This window comes from Carcharhinus amblyrhynchos, chromosome 1, assembly GCF_965287045.1.
Source record: "Carcharhinus amblyrhynchos chromosome 1, sCarAmb.v2.hapA, whole genome shotgun sequence".
NCBI classification, from domain to species: domain Eukaryota; kingdom Metazoa; phylum Chordata; class Chondrichthyes; order Carcharhiniformes; family Carcharhinidae; genus Carcharhinus; species Carcharhinus amblyrhynchos.
The window spans coordinates 162,857,754-162,882,638 of NC_137324.1; the positions used below are offsets into that span (position 1 = coordinate 162,857,754).

The window sequence follows — 24,885 nt, forward strand, 5'->3', positions numbered from 1 at the left end:
GGAAGCTGATCTAGTAGTTGCGGGTGATGCCACTTAGGAGCACCTCATAGAGAAAGTAAAGGGGTCCGCAAATAGATTTGTAGCATCCCCAAGGGTGATGATAGCTAGGGGATGAGAAGCTGTCATTGGAGGAGTGCTTGCTACATTCCTATAGGTAGATACACCACAGTACACATAGAAGGCTGTAGAACAAGGAAGTATTCAAAGACCTTTAACTAAATAAACGTCCAGAAGGAAAGTAAGTGGCTGACAGATCCTCAAAGTATCACCTGTTGCAGCAATAATATTGGTGATCTGTATTAACTGAGATTCTGTCTGGTTTTTCTTCCTGAAACTGCAACAAGTCTCGAGTTAAAACACCTTCTAGGGAAGTCAAAATTTGGACAATGTGATTCTATGATGACAACCATTTAGTGAGCAGTTTGCAAAATGGAAAATGGACCTGGTAATAAATCTTGCATTCAAATTATATGAAATATCCCAAACCACTCTCCTGCTTCACAGAAGCTGAAAAGATAGAATTGGAAAAGGTTTAGATAAAACATTTAAACATATAAAAACATATGGAAATAAGGGGGTCAATAATTATTGAGTCATAAAGCTCTGCAAAAGGTAGATTGCCAAAAAAGCTTCCCTGAATTATGAGATCAACTGACAGGAATTGCGATGAAGTTGTTACAAGATCAAAAAAGCTGAAAATTTAACACTAGTACTCACATGTCTGATTTTTAGGTATATTCAGTAAAAGCAAACCTTGGGGATTTATCATAATGACTTAAAGACAGTGGGATGGATCTTCATTGGCCCGCAGAAGCAGGCTTGACACAGGACCAGGAGCAAGAGCGGAGGCAAGGGCATTGGGTGGTGTTCTGCGTTTTCCTGCCTCCCAGTGATGTTGCAAGAAGTGGGCCAACATCAACAGTGGCTACCCAACCGGCTAGCCAATAGTGTGCAACTAATGAACTAATGGCAGGGATGAGGGGGGGTGCTCTGCTGGGGTGTTTTTAACATTGGGATGGATTCCCGCTAAGTCAGGTGCATGATAGATTCAGCTCCACGGCAACAGGTTCCTGTGGAGTGGGGTGGGGTGGGGCGGGGGGGAGGTGTGTGTGTGTTAAGGGGATATGGGGGTGACATATGCCCTCGAAACTCACGGGTGAAAGGCTGCAGTTGTGGCTGAAACAAATCCTCCTGTGGAGCTTCCACTCCACTCCAAAAACCCAACTGGCTTCCGGCCTCTTTATTTTTGGAATTGCATTGACGTTCCATTTTGATTCACCCTTGCACTCTCCTTCCTGGCAGAGTAATGCCCATCTCTTCCCAGTGGTGCTGCTGACCATCCCTTTGATTGGGCCTGCAACATCTGGAAACCACCCACCATCCATAATTGACAGTGGACAAGCGAATTAGGAGGATGTTTCCCGATTGATTGCACTGGAATGGCACTGCAGTCCTAGACTTCCGAGGTAAGAAAACTAGCATCAGATTCAGCTTAGTGACTTTACCGCTTACATATCAGGCAGCTTGAACATGGGGCCATACTCTGCCATGTGGCTCCAAGGCTTGTCTTTTACCTCAAAGACAAAGTGGGGGAGGAAAGTACAAGGTTTAGATTCCAGTTTCTGCTGAGCTGACTGACCTCAGCAATGGAAGCTACTTAAAACATCAAGGGCGGGATTCTCCAATCTTGTTCATTCCTGCCACCACTGCCAGCGAGAATGGAGAATTCGGTGCTCCGCCAAAACTCCATTCACTGCAGCGGCACCAGAAAATCCCAGCCGCAGATGAGGTCGGAGGTTTCCGGCACAAGTCTCCAGGTTAGAGACGTGGCATTCCATCCATCTCCCAGTTACTATGGAGCCACCACCGGAAGGGCATGTCTCTCTGAACAAGAGGAGGTCCATCAGCACCCACTAACAAGGTGTGCACACTGGAAAAGATTGGAAAAATCACCACTGTTTGTAAACATACATCAATATGAAAATCAACTCCTTTGGGGGGGAAGAGCAGGAAAAGATAGGGGTAAGGAAAGGGGGAGAGAAAATTTCAAAACAAGAACAGTGCATTACCTCGGATGGTTTTCGGTCTTCATGCCTTGACGTGGAGCTTCTTCTGTGCCGTGACTTGGAATGCTGGGACCAGGAGGTCGAATGACCTGCAACAAAAAGGTTCAACAGCAGTTTTATTCTCTTGTGCTTTGGTCGGTCCTGAGTTGCATAGATGAGGCCTCCGTTTCACATCGCAACCAAAAGACTGCGTTGAAATGTGCATGACTCAGTAGTAAGAGGCCACAAACTTAGAAGGGCTGACACCTGCCAGGAAGACGGTTTGTCTGAAAAGCAATGGATTCCAACTGTTAAGAATCAAAAACAAAACCACTTCTCTCTGCAAAAACATCACAGCAAAATACTGCGGATGCTGGAGATCTGAGATAAACGCAGAGAGTGCTAGGAAAACCCAGCAAATCCCGCAGCATCTTTGGAGAGAGAAACAGAGTTAATAGGCCAGGATTTTCCTGTCCCCACTGTTCCTGCCAAAGTCAATGGTATGTTGGCTGCCTCTCCAAGTTTTCTATCCCACCCAAGATGATTCCCACCGTGGAGGAATCAGAAAATCTCTGCCAACATTTTGTGTCCAATGTGACTCTTCTTGAAGAAGACTCCACAGATGCTGCTAGATCTGCTGAGTTTTTCTAGCACTTTGTTTCCACTCGTCCCTACAGTTAGTGTTAATAAGACAGCATTCCCCAATATGACGAGGACAGTGAATGTCAAATAATTTTGCTCTTGGAATTATTGGGATAACGTGTTTCCCATTTTTCTCCTTCCAAATCTCTTGACTCCCTTTCAAACAGATCGTTAACATCAAACTTGAAACACTGGAACAAGCAAACGGACAAGTGGAGGCACTTTATGCCCCATCCATAAAAGTAATTTCACCATAAACTCCCATGGTCTCAAGTCCTTAACTGGGGCTTGAGCATACAGCCTCCTGAGACAGAGGCAGCAAGCTCACATACAAATTAACAAAGGGGCTTTCATTGCGATCTTAGCTGCATTCTTGGCTGGAGAAGTCAATGGAGCATGCAAGAAATTCTTACAGAAAATCTCAAAACAGCTTTTCATTTCAGAGTTACATTCTTAAATACTAACTGATTTTATGCAACCCAATAAAATTGCCTCTTCTATCAATTTCTTTCCCAATCGCTCCGATTTGGATTTGTCTTTCTCTGTACCATTGTCATGTGCTTCCATTATTTCTTCTTCCCTCAGTATTTCATTCATCCTATTATTTGACCTCTTTGGTATATTTCCTACTTTATTTAAATACATCAAAGTTATTTCTTTATGCCCTACATATATTTGGTGGTGTTGAGGTTTTTTTTTACTAATTTGTCTGCTTATTTTAAAACAGGCAACAAAGTATCCACCGGTAGAAGTAAGATTATTAGGCAGGAGGTAAATGGGTTCCAAGGTATATCCAGTTCACCTTTTGCCATCTTGCTGATCTCATGGTACAATTAGAATGCAGTTGCTGATTAATCATGGCAATCAACTTCTATCAGTTAGCCAACAACAGATCAAATGGAAGACAAGATAGGGCAAAGGGAAAAACTGGAATCACAACCTTTTGACCTCAGTTGAATGGTCCTCTCATTGGTACTGCAGTGTAGCCAAGGTTGCAAACAACACCGGTATTATCAAGAAGAGCAGGTCACGGCCAGCAGAAGACTGAAGTAGAGAGGCCGTAGGTTATTACTGTGTCTAGATTGGATTGGGAGGGAACACGGCAGAACCTGAGGACAAATGCCATGCAAGATGCAAAATAACACTTAAAATTTGTATTCCTCACTGTGTCCCCAAAGTAGGGAGGAAGAGAGGCAAGAGACTGCAGAAAACAGCAAACAGCCAAGCTATTTCTCGAGGATATGGGATGATGGCAGGAAAATTGGGATTCGCACACCTTGGGCGGCATGGCAGCACAGTGGTTAGCACTGCTGCTTCACAGCGCCAAGGACCCAGGTTCGATTCCTGGCTTGGGTCACTATGTGGAGTTTACCCATTCCCCCTGTGTCTGCATGGGTTTCCTCTGGGTGCTCCAGTTTCCTCCCACATTCTTAAAGACGTGCTGGTTAGATGCATTGACCCAAACGGGTGTTGGACTGTGGCGACTAGGGGGATTTCATGTTAACTTCATTGTTGTGTTAAAGTAAGCCTACTTGTGATACTAATAAATCAAATCAATAAATAAATAGAAACAATCATTAGTCAGGAAAAAAAATACCCTGATGAGATTGTACTACAGGGGTTAAGATATTCTCTCATCAGCCCCTATTATATAACTGAACAGCATTGTTAACTATATTGTGATTTACAATGATTATAAACACGTATATTTTAAATAATCTTCTGTTCTCAAAAGTACCCAAATCCTCATTCTCTTTATCTTAGCTGTCATGCTCCACTGACCCAGGAAGACAATATGACATTCAGATGAATGGTTGTTTTCACTTTGTCCCTATGGGGGCAAAGGGTAAGCAAACAACACATGGAATTCTCAAAACCAAGATCACACAGGCTCCATTATGCAAATGAAGGGAATTCCAAATAATTTAAAACAGCACCAAATTTAATTAAAAAGATGATGAGAAGAACCTCATTTGAAGATATTTCTTACTTTTGAGTAGCTGACTAATACTTAACGTTTTGAGGTTTATGACACATGAGAAAGGAATTAGAAGTTGCCAGTGAATGTGAGAGACTACACAGAGTGAAAATCTTACACGGTCTGCTGACCTTCGCTCCCACGTTCATGATAAGTGTTCACGGCAAGTCAAGCGGCACTCAAAAAGGACAAATTCATTGAAAGACCTTTGATACGAATTTGAGAGAGCAATATCATGTGTTTATATAATTTATAAAACACAGTAACATGAAAAAGAGAAAGAGAAAAGACAAAATGAATGAATATTGATAGATAGAAATTAGATTACAATGGCACAATGCAGGTTTCAAAACATATGTTTCCCTCACTCTTTTGAGGGTTGTGATAGTTGTTTTCCAATGAGCTCCCTTTTTGTCTGAAGGCCATGTCTACAGTTCTACAAACCATGGCTGATCTTCCTGCACAGGTTTGTACAGTTTAGTATCAGCAATTCGTTCCAACAGGTCAACACAGTTTGGGGCTTACCGACAATCTGTACGTTCTCACCTCCAGCGTACAGTCATCAAGAATAAGGATGACTTGTGTAGTCCAGGGGACACTGGTCAATCTTTGATTATATCCTGGCTGAAATCAGTTAATTCAACATAGCCCAGGAATAAGATCTATAATCTTTTCAGTCTTCCTGGGTCAGTGCCACTTACCCACGAGGGTCACTGTTTGATGCTTTTGGAGAACAAAGTGTACAGATATCCCTGGTTTAAAACACTTTCAAATAATACATTTGCACTTTAACGCCTTTTGCAAATAATGGAATTTAACTAACTAGCATTTCCACTATTTTTGTTTTAACGTGATTACTGTAGAATCATAGAATAGAATCTACAGTGCAGAAGGAGGCCATTTGGCCCATTGAGCAACAATCCCACTCAGTTCCCATCCCTATAACCTCTCATATTTACCCTGCTAATTTCCCAGGCACTAAGGGGCAATTCATCATGGCAATCAACCTAACCCGCACATTTTTGGACTGTGGGAGGAAAATGGAGTATCCAGAGGAAACCCACGCAGACACGGGGAGAATGTGCAAACTCCACACAGTCACCCAAGGCCAAAATTGAACCTGGGTCCCATGCGCAGTGAGGCAACAATGCTAACCGCTGTGCCACCGTGCCACCCAGTACATGTGCCAAGAACTGTGTTTTAACCGCACACGCTCAGTTTTTTTTAAACACAACGGCTTTGCTTGTCACCTCTCCCAATCCACTCACTCGCTCCCGCTTAGAAACTCTATCACCCGCTCACCATCCCTTTGCCGTTTCCTTCTCCCCATTCCCATCCAACTCTCTGCCTTTCTCATTGTTTCTCTCCTGACTCCCTCACTGCTTCCCGCTCCTCTGGACCCTTGCTGGGAGTGAGGACGGTGAGATGGATGCAGCAAGTAGTCGGGGAAGGGGTGGGAAGTGGGGCAGAGAGTGGTAGGGAGTGAGGAGCTGGGAGAGGGATAGTGAGAATGAGTGGGAGTGAAGGGGTGGAGAGGGAAGCAGTGGTTGAGTGGAAATGAAGGGGTGGGAGAGTGAAGTAGTGAGTGAGTGGGAGTGAAGGGATGGAGAGGAAAAGAGTGAGTGAGTGAGTGGGAGTGAGTGGATAGAGGGGAAAAGGATGAGCAGGAGAGAGGGGATGGAGACAGAAGTGGTGAGCAAGTGAGGGTGAGAAGGTTGGGAGAGTGAAGTAGTGAATGAGTGGGAGTGAGGGGTTGGAGAGGGAAACGAGTGAATGAGGTCGAGGGCTTTGGGAGAGGAAAGCAGTAGGAAGCAGTGAGCAGGAAGGAATGAGAAGGAAGGAACAGTGAGCAGGTAAGCAGATAGAATAATAAGAGTTGTTGGTAGAAAAATAAGTTTTGAATTCAAGGCAGCCAGTCGGTTTTTAATGTAAAGGATTGCAACAGGTTTGTAACCCACCCTATTAGATACTTTCTTAAGGGAAAGTCATTTTTATTTAGCATGCCATTTTTTAAGAATGAAACAGGATGCTAAACAAGAAATAGCTGCACCTCATTTGCATGGATCCCATCACAGGAAAGTGCAGTGATTAATATGGTATGTGAGCCTAACAAGCGTGTAACTATTCAGGAATTCTAATCACAGAGCAAAAGATTGAATCATGGTAACCACTCTTCCCTCACTTGTTTTAAATACAGTGGTTTAACATAACCTGGAGGCAAAACCACTTTCACTGTAATCAAACAAAATACTTACTGTCATTGTCATCAGAATCTTCACTGCTGCTAGGAAGCCGACCTCTTTTCATGGTCTTCTCTGTTTCTGGGTCAAAGACTGTGAAGAAAGAGATCGTGGTTAATGTCAAGGACCAAGGGATAGTGGCCGGTCTCTCAAAAGAGTAACAGACTGTTTGAAATTCTGCCAAGTACATGCATTCCCCATCTTCCTCTTGTCATCTCAAGTCAGCAAGAAGAAGCTGGTTGTTATTAAGTCGACACGAGACAAAAAGCTTGCACTGTAACAATAATGAGGTTTGCCAAGTGTCACAATGCTACCTCTGTGCATAAGGCCGAGAGTGCAATGTTTGTCACTGACAAGGCAGACTGCCATTAGGCCTTTTTGTAACAGAACGCAAATAACCAGGATCAATAGTCAAGACACTTTTGGACCCTGAAATGATGCTGCAGAATAGGCATGGCTCCTAAAATCACTTTCTCCAGGGCATTAGTGGTGGCATTAAACTCATTAACATAAAGTGTGTGTGTCTGGGGAGGGGGAAGCGGATGGGGAGGAGGAGAAACAAAACAACAGGGAAGAATTTAAGACAAGCATGTTATGTAGTCATTCACCAGCAAGCCGCTGCAATTCTTCTGGGCCATCAGCACTCGTGTTTACACAGAAACTACTCTGCAGTTAAAACAGCAGATCCAGATTGGCAGGTGGCTTGGTACTTCCAACTGAAACTCTACAACAGCCTGATCCTGGAGTCACCCTGGCACTGATGGTAACGAAATAATAGAAAACAAACCAGCCAATTTCAAACAAACCCAATACTACAGTAAATAAAAACCATACTGAAACAAAAAGGTTGAAGTAATTTACAGGAAATCTAAACGCAAGGAAAATATTCTTTCCTCTTCTGTTTTCTCCCTTCCCCTCAAAGACAAGTGAGGGCCATAGTTCGTTCCAGAAGCATGGCTTCCATCCAGCATCTCACACTAGTGGCCATTCTTCAAATAGGGACTGTGGACAGGTTGTCATCCACTGTGGACATTTATTCCTCTGCCTACCAGACTAGGGTGATTGTACCAACCAAGCCAGCTGATGGATTTAATTTGAAACAAATTCAAGGAGGAGGAGATAACTAAGGCTGAGAGCGGAAGGATTAATGGAACACTAATCAATTATAGCGACCGGACTCCCGTATCACTCTGAATATGTCTATTCTCAAGGAATGTTAGAAAAAGGCTTGAAACCAAACTCAGGTTCACGCAAAATTGCAAAAATTCTTATCCCATAAAAGAACGCACTGTATTCTTATACCGAGATGATGAAGCTCAAGGCGTTGCTGAACACTAAGAGTGGTGTCCCCAATCATCTTTCACAATATATAATCATAGCCATAGTGCTGTATTCATTATGACAGACAAGGAAGCCATTCAGCCCAACTCCTTGCTGACTCTCTGTAGAGCAATCCAGACTGTCCCGTTCCACCGCTCTATCTCAGTAAACCTGCAAGATTATTTTGCACAAGAAACCATCCAACTTTCTTTTGAAAACATTGATCATCTCTGCTTCCATATCCTACTGGGCAGCAAGTTACTGATTATCACCATTCATAGTGTAAAAAAAGAAATGAAGCTGAAGGAGGGGGGAAGCTGGGGGTGAAGAGGAGGGAGGTAGGGGCATATTGATGGGGCATTAGGGGTGAAAGAGGAGATGATGGTGAAAGAATTGACAATTGAGAAGCTGAAGGACAGGAAGATAGGGCAAGATCAACTCCCCTTCCTCCACATCAAATAATCAAAACAGAAGCCTAACCCTCTACACACAAATGCCCCTCCCTCCCCAGAACCCCAACAACTCACCCCCCAAAATGTTCACCCTAGGGCCACATTACGTCTGTGACATTAAAGTGGAGTCATACCAAAAAAGTGTTTGGGAAGCACTGCCCTAAGGAGAATATCCCTAGCTTTTTCAACTCAACCTTATAGATAAAAACCCTCATCCCTGGAAGCATTCTGATAAATCAAGGAACAGCAATCTATTCTTTACCAGAGAGTATTTATCTTTTCTCCACTATCAACCTTCTGAGCTACTGCTCTGGTCACTAATGTAGAACATCACAGGATGTCAGGTCACTCAGCATTTCACAGGATGCTGGATTACATCTGCAGTGAATTTACGAGCCGGTTTACCATCCTTCATAGCTCATGCACAATATGCGTTAACAACTCTGAACTCTGCTTAATGGTATTAACCGTGTACAGCTGTGTTATGACGAATTCCAACTTTTAAGAGCGTAACATTTTATCTCCTCACTTCATCGGAGCCAGTTTACCTCGTAAAAGCAATCCCAGGTGGGTCACACTTTTGAAGTAGCGTAATTGCGGCAGTATTTTAAAAGCAAGAGCTCGGGATAATCTATTCCAAATGGGACAGTCTATAACTTAGAAATCCTGTTACAACGGGAGGTAGAGAAAGGCAACAGAATGATAAAAAAAATCAATGTTGTATTACAAGGTGCATAGCATGCAATGAAAACCATGTATAAAGGGGCTGATAATCAATCTTACAAAAACATAAAATCTTTGTTAATGATGTGCTCCCCACTAACTGAAACATCTATGCAGCCTGCAACCTATTTGGTTCATTATTTACTTAAGCACAAATCGAACCAAGTGTATCTGACCCAATAAACTGTCAACAATACTGCATTTAGTTACTGCCTCTAGCACGTTTTGGATATGTTCAAGTGTGTGGAAAATGGAAGGTTGGAGAGCAAGGAGACCACTGGAATTGTCAAGCCTGGTGGTAACGAAAGTATGGATGAGGGTGTTAGCAGATGGCATGAGGCAGGGATTGAGGCTGACACGTTACAGGTGAACGCAGACAGTTTTTGTGACGGAGAGCTAATGGGATCAGAAGCTCAGCTCAAAGTATGGCAACATGGTCATGAACAATCTGGTTTAACCCACGCGAGGGGCTAAGAGAGGGAAACAGTCACTCACAAATGGAATTTCTGACAATAAAGAATGGTTTGGATCTTCCAAAATGTCTAAGTGGAAAAAATTTCTCATCCTGAACTACATGTCAGACAAGCTAGCTAACAACACTAGAAGCAGTGAAGGAGTTGAGAGGTGTTGGGAGAGGTAGAACTGGCTGTTTTCATTGACCACATGCAACCCAAGGTCTACTCTTTGTTTGATATTGCTGAGGGATGCCACACGGATGAGAAACAGGACTTGGCCAAGGTTAGACCCTCAATAGAGTTGTGATGACCCATGTGCTGGATAAACTTGTATTCTGTTTTGTACAGTGACGATGTAAAACAGTGGTGGGTCACATGCGGTCCATCAGTGGCCCTCCTCCTCATAGTTTTTATAACAGCCATTGTAAAGGTTGTCAGGACCAGTGGGGTTTATCAATAAAAATAAATACAGTAAATAAAAATAAACACCTAATGCACATATCTGTATAATTAAGGAACATATAATGTTTAGTTGTAGCTGGTACTAGTTTTGACAAGTGCAATAAACTGTAAAATATGCAATGTGAGCGTAAATATTTTTCCCATTTGAAGCTGATGATAGTTCTATTAATAAATGAATGATTTAGCATTTTCTGTAACTAATAATAAAATTTTAAATGCCTTTAAACTTATTCATGGGTCAAGGATAGTGCACATTGCCAATTTCAACAGACTTGCCCACGGTCTCTACACAAATCATAACTGAATGGACTGAGGTGGAAAAGGAAGCCAGGGCAAGAGATCAAACTGTTCTCAAACAGGCAGGTTGTATTATATGATAAAGGTGTGAAATGTAGCTGGTCTGCTCCTTGGTGAACTTTAAAAAGTCTTTGCTAAGCAAAACTCCCCGCAGCTGCGTTTCCACTGATAGATTAAATACACCAATCAGCACTTCCTGCTGCAAAAGGTCACAGGGTGGTTATAAAGAGCACGACCCCCACCATGTCAAAAAAAATGGCTTGTGGCTTTGTCACAAAACATTGCTGCAAATCAAGGAACTGGAATAATGTGTCCCAGTGTGATCATTTTTACAAGGAATTCTGCCCACAAAGCTTTCTGCAAACGACCACAAGAGGAGAGAAGAGGTAATGTTGCAAGTCACATTTACTACTCACCCATTAACATTGGACAAGGGCACAAATTCTGATTAATTACCAAAGAGCTCTGTATTCCATCACGGGACAGAGTTCAGTTCACATTAAACTTGACATTTTTCATACAGTCTGAATAACAAAAAAAAATCACCTTCTCCTAAACCCTTGCTTGCACGTTAAACATTAAATCAGTAATGTCACAGAGACCCTTTGATACTATTACAAAATAACGGTAGCAACGCAATGCTGCTGTCTGCAGGTAAGGCAACATTTGAGATTGCCACATTGAAGTCTGGGTGCTGCAGTGGCTAACTTTTACTTCCAGGACCTGCATTTGCAGTCAGTCAGAAAGACTGACAGAAGGTATTATATTGCTAATCTTGTGGAGATACTGTAATATATGTATAAGGTACATTGGGTTTGGAGTGTGTAATCTTTCAAAGTACAGGTCAGGTAACCTCTCGGGGATTAGTTCCTACCAGTGCAGGACCCAATTGTGCAGTCTTAGATCTGACTGTGGAACAGTGCCCAGCTACAATAAAGACCTCAGCCCCACCCCCACCACCATCCCCCTCAGCCTCCCACATGTTCAAGTTACCAAGCCTACCTCATGGTTCTTTAGGCATAAGTTGATGGGTGCATACTTATCAGGTACCAAGTGTGATGGTGCAAAGGGTATATTACTGAACAAGTAATCTAGAGAATTCGAGTTCAAATCCCTTGGGTTAAGAGATCCAAACTTAACTTGTTGCTGGACAGGGGTCGGGAATTACAAGAAAGCTTCAGGAGTTTCCATGCGCAAGTGAATCGGGAGCGGGCTACACACGTGCAACACAATGTTTGGAGGTTTTCAGCAGAGGACAAAGGTCCAGTGCACCTGTGTGAAGAAGAAAACAGCACAACAAAACCCTCATTGTGAAACTCAGGATAAGGGTGCCATGGTGAGAGGCATCCTGGGACAGCGGCCAGGGGGAGGTCCCAAAGCAGGATCCTAGAGTGGGAACCCATGGAGAGATGCGAGAGAGAGAGTGTGTGAGAGACAGGCAGAGAGACAGAGAACTGGAGAAAGACCACCAGAAGAACCACTGTGAAGGGGAGGAAAGAAAGACGCTCCAATCAGTACAAATACTGTGGTTGGCAGTCTTCAAGTACAGAGGGGTCAGCAGAAACCTGGGAGATCAGAGAAGACAGTAGGAGATTGGAGAGACCGTGCTGCAGGCCAGTGGAGCAAAGGCAACCCTTTGGAGCAATAGCAGTCAAGTAGCTGAAGCTGTGCCTGTGAGTTGGTGATGGAGTGGAAAACTAAGAACCCATGGGAACGGAGTGTCAGGAGACAAGATTGAAACCCTATAAGGTGAGCCATCATTGAGGCAGTCTAAGTCAAATCAACTTTGGTAGAGAATTCCAAAGTTACATCTTCAAAAAGAGTGAAGACCTGCAATTCTTCATAAGGCACACAGAGTTTTAATAAGATTATGTAACCCTGTAAACATTAACCTCTGGGTGGGTTGCTGAGAAATCCATGGGATTGGTCATGGTCACATCTGTCATTTGGTATGCATTGTATCATGTTAACATCTCACTACATCAGGTTAAAGTCCAAAAGGTTGATTTAGAATTACGAGCTTTCGGAGAGCAGCACTTTCATCAGGTGAGTGGAGGTAGGCTCAGAAACACCTATATATGCCATGTTTGAGAACCTACCTCCACTCACCTGATGAAGGAGCAAAAGCTTGTGATTCCAAATCAACCTGTTGGATTTTAACCTGGTGCTGAGAGACCTCTTACTGTGCCCACTCCAGTCTATAGCCAGCTTCTCCACCTTGACGTTTGACCATAGTTCTCCTGTTAATTCACATTTATGTCATATTAACCCTGAATGTTAGAGTATAACATAGATATTGTAATTTTTTAAATCTTTCTGACATGGTATAGCAAAATTTATTTTTGTTGAAAAACTGTGCAATCGTGTAGTTTTATTCCCTTAGCAAGTGTCTTGAATCTCAAAAAAACTTTGTCTACTTTTGAGTAAATTCCTGGTTCTTATGAGAATCATTCCAAAAACCTGAGAGGTCTGGTCTCACACTATAACTCAAGACAGTTTGAGAAGCTGAATGAAATTTTTGAAAATCTTGAAATAAAAACAGATGTCATTAAATATAAACAGGGAGTTGTTAGATTATAGTAAAAATCTACTGCTTCATTAATGTTGTTTAAGTAAGGCAACATGCAATTTTTACCTGATAGAAACATAGGAAATTTAAAGTTTAGGAGGAGGCCTTTTAGCCAATCATGTTTTTGCCCGCCTGAAGAAAGTCCACCAATGCCTCTACTTTCCCAGGAAATCTGGCATGTCCGCTACAACTCTCACTAGATTTTACAGATACACCATAAAAAGCATTCTTTCCAGATGTACCACAGCTTGATATGGCTCCTGTTACGATCAAGACCACAAGTACAAAGGTTATGAATGCAGCCCAACCCATCAAACAAACCGGTCTCCCATCCATTGACTCGGTCTACACTTCCCACTGCTATCATAATCAAGTACCCCACACACCCCAGACATTCTCTCTTCCACCTTTTTCCATTGGGAAAAAGGTATAAAAGCCTGAGATCACGTACCAACCAACTCAAGAACAGCTGTCATCAGACTTTTGAATGGATCTACCATATATTAAGTGAATCTTTCTCTACACTCTAGCTATGACTATAACACTACATTGTGCACCTTCTCCTTACTTTCTCCCCTGTGTAGTTTATGAACAGTATGCTTTGTCTGTATAGCATGCAAGAAACAATACTTTTCACTGTATCCCAATGCACGTGACAATAATAAATCAAATCGAAAAGAACAATGCAGCCTAATTGCACTTTCCAGCGCAACAGGTGATGACATTAAGCTCAAGAGCAGCAGAAATACTGGCATGAACTGATTTGGGCCAAATGGCTAGTTTCTGTGCAGTATGTCCAGTGTATGTAATCCTGGGTAAATTTAGTGCTGTGTTTACGCTAACAGGAGTATATCTCAGCCAGTAGAAATTGATCATGTAGCAGCAATATCCTATCAGCTAGCTGCACAGACAACTAAACCTTTTTTTAAAAATCCACAAGTCCCTGCTTTCAATCCAGATAGGCTTATTCAATCCAGATAGGCTTACTAGCTCTCGGAGTCTCAAGCTACTTCATCAGGTGAGTGAGGACTTGTGTTCACTCACCTAATGAAGGACCTTGAGACTCTGAAAGCTAGTGCTGCCAAATAAGCCTGTTGGACTTTAACCTGATGTTGTGAGACTTCTTACTGCGCTTACCCCAGTCCAATGCCGGCATCTCCACATCATTCAAACCAGATGTCAGATAGACCATTATATAAACAATTATGCACCACTCACTGATCCTTACATATCTGTTGCAGCCACTGGCAGCTCTTTGGATTACTTCTGACTATCCCAGCACAGGCAGTTGTAAAACCAGCTTAGATTCAGATCCGAGGGAGGGAATCTTCTGCTCTGGCTGATGGCAAACTTGGGGCTGGGAAGGGCAGGGTGGTGATGACCCTGACACTACTGCCTTTCCTCCTCCATCCAAATTATATTCCAGACGGGAAGGCCCATGGTCGACCTCCCTGCCCCTCCGCTAATTGAAGGCCTAAAGCATCCAATTAACAACCACTTAAGGGATTTACCCGGCTGCAGATTGGCCTGTCGCCATGCACAATAGCTGAACCTGAGCAGGCCGCTTATCACCTGTTCTTGCTCTCTCAATCGAAGGCAATCTGTGCAAGGTCATTGGGAAGGATGCATCACAGAAAAATGCACCTTAGAAAACATCTTTTCTGGTTGTCTCTCAGCTTGATATGGCCCTTGCTTTGTCCAAGACTTCAAGAAACTACAAAGGGTTGTGAACGAAGCCCAGTCCATCAGAGAAACCAGCCTCCCATCTACTGACTCCATGTATACTTCCCACTGCTTCAGAAAAGCAGCCATCATAATCAAGGACACCACGCACCCAGACATACTCTCTTTCATCTTCTTCATTACGAAGACAATACAAAAGTCAGAGGACATGTATCAATTGACTCAAGAACAGCTTCTTCCCTGCTGCCATCAGACATATATCTTCTTATATTAAACTGACCTTTCTCTACACCCTAGCTATGACTGTAACTCTATACTCTGCATCCTTTCCTTTCCTTCTCTATAAACACGATGCCTTGTCTGTACAGCACACAATACTTTTCACTGTATACCAATACATGTGGCAATAGTAAATCAAAATCAAAGGAGCAGCTCTCTGAGAGTCACTCTTCTGCCTTTTCCCCCCAACTCCCTCTTCCTGTGAATGAGTGAATGAACCCCCTGAATGCACACACATATACCAAACGATTACTTACCTGTAGCCCAAGACAATCCTGGCACTCATCCTTCTGGCAGCAGCCACAGTCAGTAAGGCTGCGAACGCAAGAGCTGCCCATATCTGGTGGACGGCACCTCTCACTAGCTGGGACCTCCATCCCCAGGATCTTGAATCACAGACTTTGCCACTGCCTGACTGGTAGACATTGCTGCTAAAAGTCACAACGGGAATCTTGCCAACTCACCAGCCAGCAGGTGATATATCCAATGCCACCAGATTATGCCCTTAGTTATGAGTGAGAGTGTGAGAGTGAAAGAGTGAGAGTGAAAGAGTGAGAGTGAAAGAGTGAGAGTGAAAGAGTGAGAGTGAAAGAGTGAGAGTGAAAGAGAGAGAGTGAAAGAGAGAGAGTGAAAGAGAGAGTAGAGTGTGAGTCTGTTTATAGGATGAAGCACGCCATCATTAATTATTACCATTTCATCATGGCCCACTGCATTTCACCTCATAACATGTCTCGCATCATGCACACCGCTTTGCCAAATAAACTGCAGACATTTGTTCTAATCTAATCTAATTTTGCATACCACAAGCACAATCACGGACACACAATGCCTTTTGTGAGAATAGTATTCAACACATGGTACAAAGGAGGATAATTATTTCTGTCAGCCAGCATCACATGCTGCCACCTGTCGCCAAGAAAACAGCTGTACTATCTCAATCTACAGGGGAAAAAAACTTTTATAATCTTTTACCAAAATTATTGACACAACTGCTGATATCACACTGCAGGGTGAAAGAAAGCACATAACAGCAGTAACGCAGATCACACCCCCTCCCCCAACAGAAGATGAACTACTGAAGTCACCACTAGGCTACATGAGCCTTACCACTGGCCAACACTAGACTGGCTGGAGCTAAGTGACAAAATCTCTTGGTTTAACTCTTTGCCCTCCCCCTGGCAAAAAGGTTTCTTTCTGAAGTGAATGAATTTGGTAAGATAACCAACCCAGAAGGAATGAACAGTTTGGACCAGTGTTCTTCTTTCCCCGTTTTACTGATCTTTTCTTTCTCCTTTCAGAGTCAACAGGTGTTAACATTTTCAGTGGTTGACCATTCACTATCAACACTACTCTGATTGGGTGGCGAGCGGTTTACAATGCCCACTTCTACATTGTTTAATGGCATAACGTTTCATTTTCCCATTGGACAATACTCCAGACTACGCACTGAGGCTGGATTATTTACTCTGCTTGTACCAGGCAGGCCCTGCCTGCTTCTACCACTTTTTTCACACCTGAAGATTCTGCTCCTCTAAATCTACATGCTTCTGGGAAGTGGGTTTCCCCCACATCCAAAAGCAGTCTGTGCTACTCCTAGACTGCTTAAATCTTCAGTATTTAGGGATACTTCCTGCTTCTGCATTGAACTCACTGCTTGAGCTTGATCCCACGCCATCACTTCTGGCACCATTACTACTCCGATGCCTCTACGGCAGGCAGGTTGGTTAGGATGAGGTCAAGTATGTCTTCCCCGTTTATTGGTTCCCTCACCACCTGCCACAGACCCATTCAACAGCTACGTCTTTTTGGGCTCTGTTGGTGCTACTGAGCCACAAATGGTGATGGACATTGAAGTCCCCCACCCAGAATACAATGTGCGCCCCTGCCACCCTCAGCGCTTCCTCTAAGTGGCACTCAACATGGGAGGGTACTGATTCATCAGCTTGGATGGTGGTGGTTGGGGGGGGGGGGGGGGAGCTAGCTAGTTGGTAATCAGCAGGAGGTTTCCTTGCCCACATTTGAATTAAATGGGCATAACATTACATTTGGAGGGAGGCCATTCAGCCAAGAAGCATTCTTACAAAGTTTGTGGAAGTCTGTAAACTTTCCAGAAAAATTGAAAATTTGTAAACTGAGACTGATACTTTTTTTTTGTCAGGGAAAGGCATTAAGGATATGAACAAAGGTGGGGTCGATGCAATTAACATATCGATTAGCTATTATCTAAATGAATTGCAAACTGGCTCCTGTAGTTGAATGGACTTGTGTTCCTAATTCCCATTTCCCTGCAATGGTAATTCTTTATTCTGGACGTCAATAATTTGCTGGCACTTCCTAATCCCATTGAATGAGCATTTTACTATATTGCCCCTAAACTGACTCTTGCATCTTGTAACTCGAAGGTATCAATGGAAACTATTTTACTGGGTTAGACGATGACGGAACATATCAGTTGAGCAAAGAAGTTGGTTTAAAATAAAGACTCACATTTATATTGTGCTTTTCATCACCACTGTTTGTCTCAAAATACTTCACAGGCAATTAAGAACTTTGAAGTGTAGTCCCCTTTCAGCTAGTGGATGATCTATCTCGCCTCCTTCTGAAGTCCCCAGTAACACAAATCCAATTCAATTCACTCCATGTAATATCAAGAAACCACTGGATGCTGCAAAGGTTATGGGACTTAACAACATCCTGGCATTAATACAAAAGAATAGTAGCTCCTGACGCAGCCATGCCCCTAGCCATGCTGTTCAAGTGCAACTACAACACTGGCATCTACCCAGCAACATGGAAAATTGACCAGGTCAATCCTATCCACAACAAGCAGGACAAATCCAATCTAGTCAATTAGCGCCCCATCAATCATCAGCAAGGTGATGGAAAGTGTCATTGATAGTGCAATTAAATCTATGTCCATATGCAGCAAGACATGGACAACATTCAGGCGTGAGCTGATCAGTGACAAGTAACAAGTGGCAAGTGAAGGCCACGTATTGCCAAAACAGGGAAGGAGGGAAAAGGATAGCAAATTATTCAGGCTGGCCTTGGGTCCTTCCTGGGACAAGGCTGGACAGAAACACCAGAGCAGGTTGCCCAACCATGGAGGGGAGGGGCGGGCACACAGCAAAAGACATGTTGGTCACGAATGGTCAAATAACTGCCACCATTCAGTGTGAGGACATTGAGTCAGGACATCAAGTTTCCTGGATTTTAAGCAACGGTCAAACATCATGAAGTCCACCAAAACTCTCGAATGCTCAGCCTTCAGGCCTCAATCAATCAAATTATTCCATGCCTCTGTGAATTTACTACCATGCTTTCCCTGCCAGATTATTTCTAGTCTGGAAATAAGCAAAAAGGCTGATTTTAGGGGTGTTTGTTCTTTGTGCTTATCTCAGCTTGACTGAATCATGATGACAGAAATGAAACAAGCAAGAGTTTTAAAGACCATGATCATTCTAAGCCAATAAACCCAGAATTATGCCTCAGTAAAAATAGCCTTCCTGTCATGTGAGAAGACTGTATATTTTCCACCGCCAGAGAAACTAAACAAGATAAAGCTAATCTACAATCATAACGTGGTTAAGCACTCATTCATTGCAAAGCCATGCATCAGGAAGTAGCTGCTATAGTGTCAGAAGTAAAACACGATGCAAAGTATCAGGAACAAAAGTTCAAAAGGAAAAGTTTGGAAAAGGCGAGGAATTGGTAACAGCTTACAAAAGAATTCGGCGGCAGTGGGGAGTGGTTTGAGGTGGCACTTGTGTTCAACGATGTAATACACTTGAGAAAGCTCAATGAACTCTATAAAATGGTTCAAAGTTCACTTTCTTGTATTAAGGTACCATCTTGCCAATTCTTTAGCTATGCTAGAGCATTTTGAGCTTTTGATATCCTGAGTTTAATACGGCAAAAGTAAGTAAATATAGAAGGACCTCTGGCCATCCCAGAGCATTTCCCAGGCAATGAATTGCTTTAGAAGTGTAGTTGCTGTTATTACATAGTCAATGGGTGCACATACATACAACAACTGGATGACTGGTATTTTTCTGAAGGGAAAAAGGATTGACCATGACCCATGAAGTCTACTGCTCTTCTTCAAATACTCCACAAGATCTCCCCAAGTAGACAAGACAGTATTTTGGCTGAACTTTTCACCCAGAATACAGCACTCTAACAATGCAGCACTTTCCCAGTACTGGACAAGAGCACTAATCAGCCCAGCTGTGTTTTAAGTTTACTTATTAGTGTCACAAGTGAACTTACATAAACCACTGCAAGGAAGTTGCTGTGAAAATCCCCTAGTCACCACCCTCCAGCGCCTGTTCGGGTACGCAGAGGGAGTACTTAACATGGCCAGTGAACCTAACCAGCACATCTTTCAGACAGTGGGAGGAAACCGGAGCACCCAGGGGAAACCCATGCAGGGGAGAACATGCAGGCTCCGCAAAGACAGTGACCCAAGCTGGGAATCAAACCTGGATCCCTAAGACTGTGAGGCAGCAGTACTAACCGCTGTGCCACCGTGCTGTCCTTCAGAGGCATTACTTCCCAATAATCCAACTTAGGAACAAGATTGTTACCAAATGAGAGAAGCTGACAGATATTATATTGATCACCATATTTCAGAGTAATAAGCTGCTGATTATGTCTCCATAAACTTGCAATTGCGATGCACACAATTGTCAATCTTTCACTAAGGAATGTGCAGCAATGACAAGGAGACTACCATGAATCGGCAACATGAAGGACATTAAAAAGAGCAGAATAAAGCCACCCACAACATTTACAGATGAGATTACAGGCTCAAGATCAATTCTCTGTGCAGGCGTTATATAAATGAATATACCCACTGTAGCGCTGATCACAGTGGGAAGATCCATTTTATAAAGACAAAGAGCACTACGCAGTCTAAAACGTGTGAGAGATCCTTTCAGGCTATATGATGGAGTTGCTAAAAATTGTTGAGATGAATGATTTATAATTATAAACTAAGACTGCTGTCTTTTTCAGAAGTTGGCACACATGGCTCAGGAGGTTTCTTTATTCGTGGGATGTGGATAGCGTCAGCTGGGTCAGCATTTATTGCCAGTCCCCGAGGGCATTTAAGGATCAACCGCATTGCTGTGGACCTGGAATTGTATGTAGGGCTGACCAGTTAAAGATGGCAGATTTCCTTTCCTAAGGGGACATTAGTGAAACAGATGGGTTTTATGACAATAGTATCATGGTCATCGTTAAGACTTTTAATTCCAGATCTTTATTAAATTCAAATTTCACCATCTGCTGTGGTGGGATTCAAACAAACCTCAGTCTCCCAGAGTATTACTCTGGGTCCCTGGATTACTACTCCAGCGACAGTGCCATGACACCACTGCCTTTCTGCTCCACTGCACTGGTAACTTTGCTTCAGTCCAGCTGAAATCAGCATAAGCAATGCAAAAAGTCAGGGAGTTTGAGTTTCAGCAATTTTTTAAATTATTTTTGACAACAGAAATAGGACATCCACAAAACTGGTTGTGCTACTAGTTCGCTTGACGTCTCATTGAAACGTGTATGTTTAAACATGAACACTTAATTGGTAGAATTTACCTATGTACGTATCCCAATTAATACTATGCAGGTAGGTTCCATTTAGATTTCCCCCCCACCAAGTCAATGACCATGTGACTCTATACACCATACCACAGATAGCACAATGTTCTAGTCCCACATTAACCCTTGCTTTGCATCTTTACATTACAATGGCATGCAGGCACACACAGTATGCCCTGGGGAGAATCAATCGCCATTAGGGAGTTTCTGCTAAGTGCATGCATTTGCAGGCCTTCAGGGATACTTTAAAAATAAACCGGTTCTTTTGAGTGGAAGAACGCTAAAAGATATGTTTTAAAATCTTCTGAATACAATTTTTGTTTCAATTTAACAAAAAAATGGCTACTATAGCATGAAATAACTAGAAAATTGTTATATACGTGCTCTGAGACCTTGTTGCCTTTTTACCCCAAATGTTAATCACACTTTTAATCTTTTTAAAGATCACACACCCTTTACGTTTAATTTTGCTAATGATGCCACATTCAAAAGAAAAGCCAGCTTGAACCAGTTGTGCACACATCATTTCGACAGTGCAGAGGGACCTCGGGGTCCTTGTGCATGAGTCGCAAAAACCCAGCCTGCAGGTGCAGCAGGTGGTCAGGAAGGCGAATGGGATGCTGGCCTTCATAGCGAGGGGGATTGAATATAAAAGTAGGGAGGTCTTGCTGCAGCTGTATAGGGCATTGGTGAGGCCGCAGCTGGAGTACTGTGTGCAGTTTTGGGCGCCGCACCTGCGCAAGGATATTTTGGCCTTGGAGGGAGTGCAGAGGAGGTTTACTAGGCTGATACCGGAGTTGAGGGGGTTGAGCTATGAGGAGAGGCTGAATAAACTAGGCTTGTACTCGTTAGAGTTTAGAAGAATGAGGGGAGATCTCATTGAGACGTATAAGATGATGAATGGGATGGATAGGATAGAGGTGGAAAGACTCTTCCCGCTCAAAAAAGACAGTAGGACTAGGGGGCACAGCCTCAAGATAAAGGGGGGGCGGTTCAGAACGGAGTTGAGGAGGAACTTCTTCACTCAAAGGGTGGTGAATCTCTGGAATTCTCTGCCCGTTGAAGTGGTGGAGGCTGCCTCGCTAAATATTTTTAAGAAGCGGGTTGATGGGTTTTTGATAAGAGAGGGGATTAAGGGTTATGGGGAGAGGGCGGGAAAGTGGAACTGAGCCACGACAGATCAGCCATGATCTTATTGAATGGCGGGGCAGGCTCGAAGGGCCAGATGGCCTACTCCTGCTCCTATTTCTTATGTTCTTATGTTCTTATTTCAGTCTCTAGTATTGTCGTGAATTGTGACCCCTGGAACATGTACACATGATGCATGAGGTTCTAGCTAGTTACAGATAATGCAACATTTTTTTTAAGTGAATCTCAATCATTTAAAATTGGACTACCCAGAGAACTGACAATCTTCAAAAATTTTTATTTTTGAGAGGAACCCATTTTTTAGCTGTTTTAATCAAACATCAAGTTGCCACTGAAATATATGAAGGATTTGTTTTACTTTAAAAAACGGTTCTAAAATGCAGCTCACATGCACTCACTCATGGCAGATTCTGCATTTAGGTGATATGCAAACATATTTCAGCAGAAACACAGAAGGGGGTTGGAGGAACTTTCAAAACAGACTCAGCTTTGAGCCCAATTTGCAGTCGAAGCACTGCTCATATCCGACTCAAGAACAGCTTCTTCCCTACTGCTGTCAGACTTCTGGATGGACTTACCTTGCATTACGCTGATCTTTCTCTACACCCTTGCCATGACTGTAACGCGACTTTCTGCATCCTCTTGCTTCCTTCTCAATGAATGGTATGCTTTGTCTGCATAGCGCGCAAGAAACAATACCTTTCACTGTATGTTAAAACATGTGACAATAGTAAATCAAATCAAAATCAAATCCAAAACTGAACTTCTACACCATACAACACAGGATTTGGGGCTGCAATTGTTTAAAAGTATATCTACAAGAAGAGCTGTGGCTGTGGAATTATGCAGCTGAACCACCTAAAGATGACAGAATTCATGTGCCATCCCACATAAGAACATAAGAACATAAGAAATAGGAGCAGGAGTAGGCCATCTAGCCCTTCGAGCCTGCCCCGCCATTCAATAAGATCATGGCTGATCTGTCGTGGCTCAGTTCCACATTCCCGCCCTCTCCCCATAACCCTTAATCCCCTCGCTTATCAAAAACCCATCAACCCGCGTCTTAAAAATATTTAGCGAGGCAGCCTCCACCACCTCAACGGACAGAGAATTCCAGAGATTCACCACCCTTTGAGTGAAGAAGTTCCTCCTCAACTCCGTTCTAAACAGCCCCTCCTTTATCTTGAGGCTGTGCCCCCTAGTCCTACTGTCCTTTCTGAGCGGGAAGAGTCTCTCCACCTCTATCCTATCCATCCCATTCATCATCTTATACGTCTCAATGAGATCTCCCCTCATTCTTCTAAACTCTAACGAGTACAAGCCCAGTTTATTCAGCCTCTCCTCATAGCTCAACCCCCTCAACTCCGGTATCAGCCTAGTAAACCTCCTCTGCACTCCCTCCAAGGCCAAAATATCCTTGCGTAAGTATGGCGACCAAAACTGCACACAGTACTCCAGCTGCAGCCTCACCAATGCCCTATACAGCCACAGCAAGACCTCCCTACTTTTATATTCAATCCCCCTCGCTATGAAGGCCAGCATCCCATTCGCCTTCCTGACCACCTGCTGCACCTGCAGGCTGGGTTTTTGCGACTCATGCACAAGGACCCCGAGGTCCCTCTGCACCGTCGCCTGCTGCAGTTTTTCGCCACGTAAGTAATAATCCTTCCTACCATTATTCCTACCAAAGTGGACCACCTCGCACTTACCAACATTAAATTCCATTTGCCATTTCCTGGCCCATTCACCCAGCCTATCTAGATCCTTCTGCAGATTCTCCACACCCTCTGCGCAATTTGCCATTCCACCAACCTTGGTGTCATCAGCAAATTTCGACACCATACAATCGGTTTCCTCCTCCAGATCATCTATATAAATGGTAAATAGCTGAGGCCCCAGCACCGACCCCTGGGGCACTCCACTAGTCACCAACCGCCAATCCGAATAGCACCCATTAACCCCCACTCTCTGCCTCCTATTTGACAACCAATCCTCTATCCACGCTAACACCGTACCCCCAACTCCATGCGCCCTTACCTTCTGCAATAACGTCTTGTGAGGCACCTTGTCAAACGCCTTCTGAAAATCAAGAAAGACCACACCCACCGGCTCTCCTCTATCCACCGCCCTAGATACATCCTCATAGAACTCCAATAAATTCGTCAGACACGACTTCCCCTTAACGAAACCGTGCTGCGTCTGCTCTATCAAGCAATTCCCCTCAAGATGCCTCGCTATTTCCTCCTTGATGACGGATTCTAACATTTTACCTACAACAGACGTTAAACTAACCGGCCTATAATTCCCTGCCTTTTGCCTGCCACCCTTCTTAAACAACGGCGTAACATTAGCCGCTTTCCAATCTTCCGGCACTTCCCCGGAATCCAGCGACGTTTGGAAAATAACCACCAAGGCATCCACTATCACCTCCACCATTTCTTTCAGAACCCTTGGATGCATTCCATCCGGTCCTGGGGACTTGTCCACAATCAGTCCCTCCAGTCTGTCGAGCACCGCCTCTCTAGGAACAATAACGTCATTGAGACCCTCCAGTCCTACCACCTTTCCATCGCCAACACCCGGCAAATTATTCACGTCTTCCTCCGTGAAGACCGAAACAAAAAAGTTATTCAAGACCTCAGCCATTTCCCCATCCCCTACCACTAAGTCCCTCCTCTCATCCTCTAAGGGTCCAACGTTCACCCTAGCCAGCCTCTTTTGGGGCTTAGGGAATTGGAATGCCAAACTAATAATTCACAAAGTGAGCCAAGTGCAGGAAGTAGAAAATACAAATTACTCAAAGGATAGGATTGATAGTTTGAAACGTGTAACCTCCTCTATATATATGCCTGTCTTGGAGCCCTATAAATTTGCTTAACCTGAAGACTACACTTGGTATTGACTGCCTCTGTACTAGGAAGAAGACTTGACTAAGTAATAAAACCTTGCACGTTAAAACGCTTTCTGTGATATATTAGCATAAAAGTTAATTA

At 43.4% G+C, this 24,885-nt stretch overlaps 1 protein-coding gene across 2 annotated transcripts in view; it reads right to left on the reverse strand.

Annotated features, from left to right (window-relative positions):
• The window catches only part of jade1 (jade family PHD finger 1), a 129,118-nt gene that overhangs the window by 55,718 nt on the left and 48,515 nt on the right, over positions 1-24,885 (reverse strand). For both annotated transcript variants that reach the window (XM_080194574.1, XM_080194565.1), the window contains exons 3-4: positions 6,921-6,998; positions 2,070-2,155 (exon numbers count right to left, since the gene is read on the reverse strand). In XM_080194574.1, coding sequence (XP_080050700.1) covers positions 2,070-2,155; positions 6,921-6,972 — 138 coding nt within the window. In that variant the 5' untranslated portion in view covers positions 6,973-6,998. The remainder of the gene's footprint in view (positions 1-2,069; positions 2,156-6,920; positions 6,999-24,885) is intronic.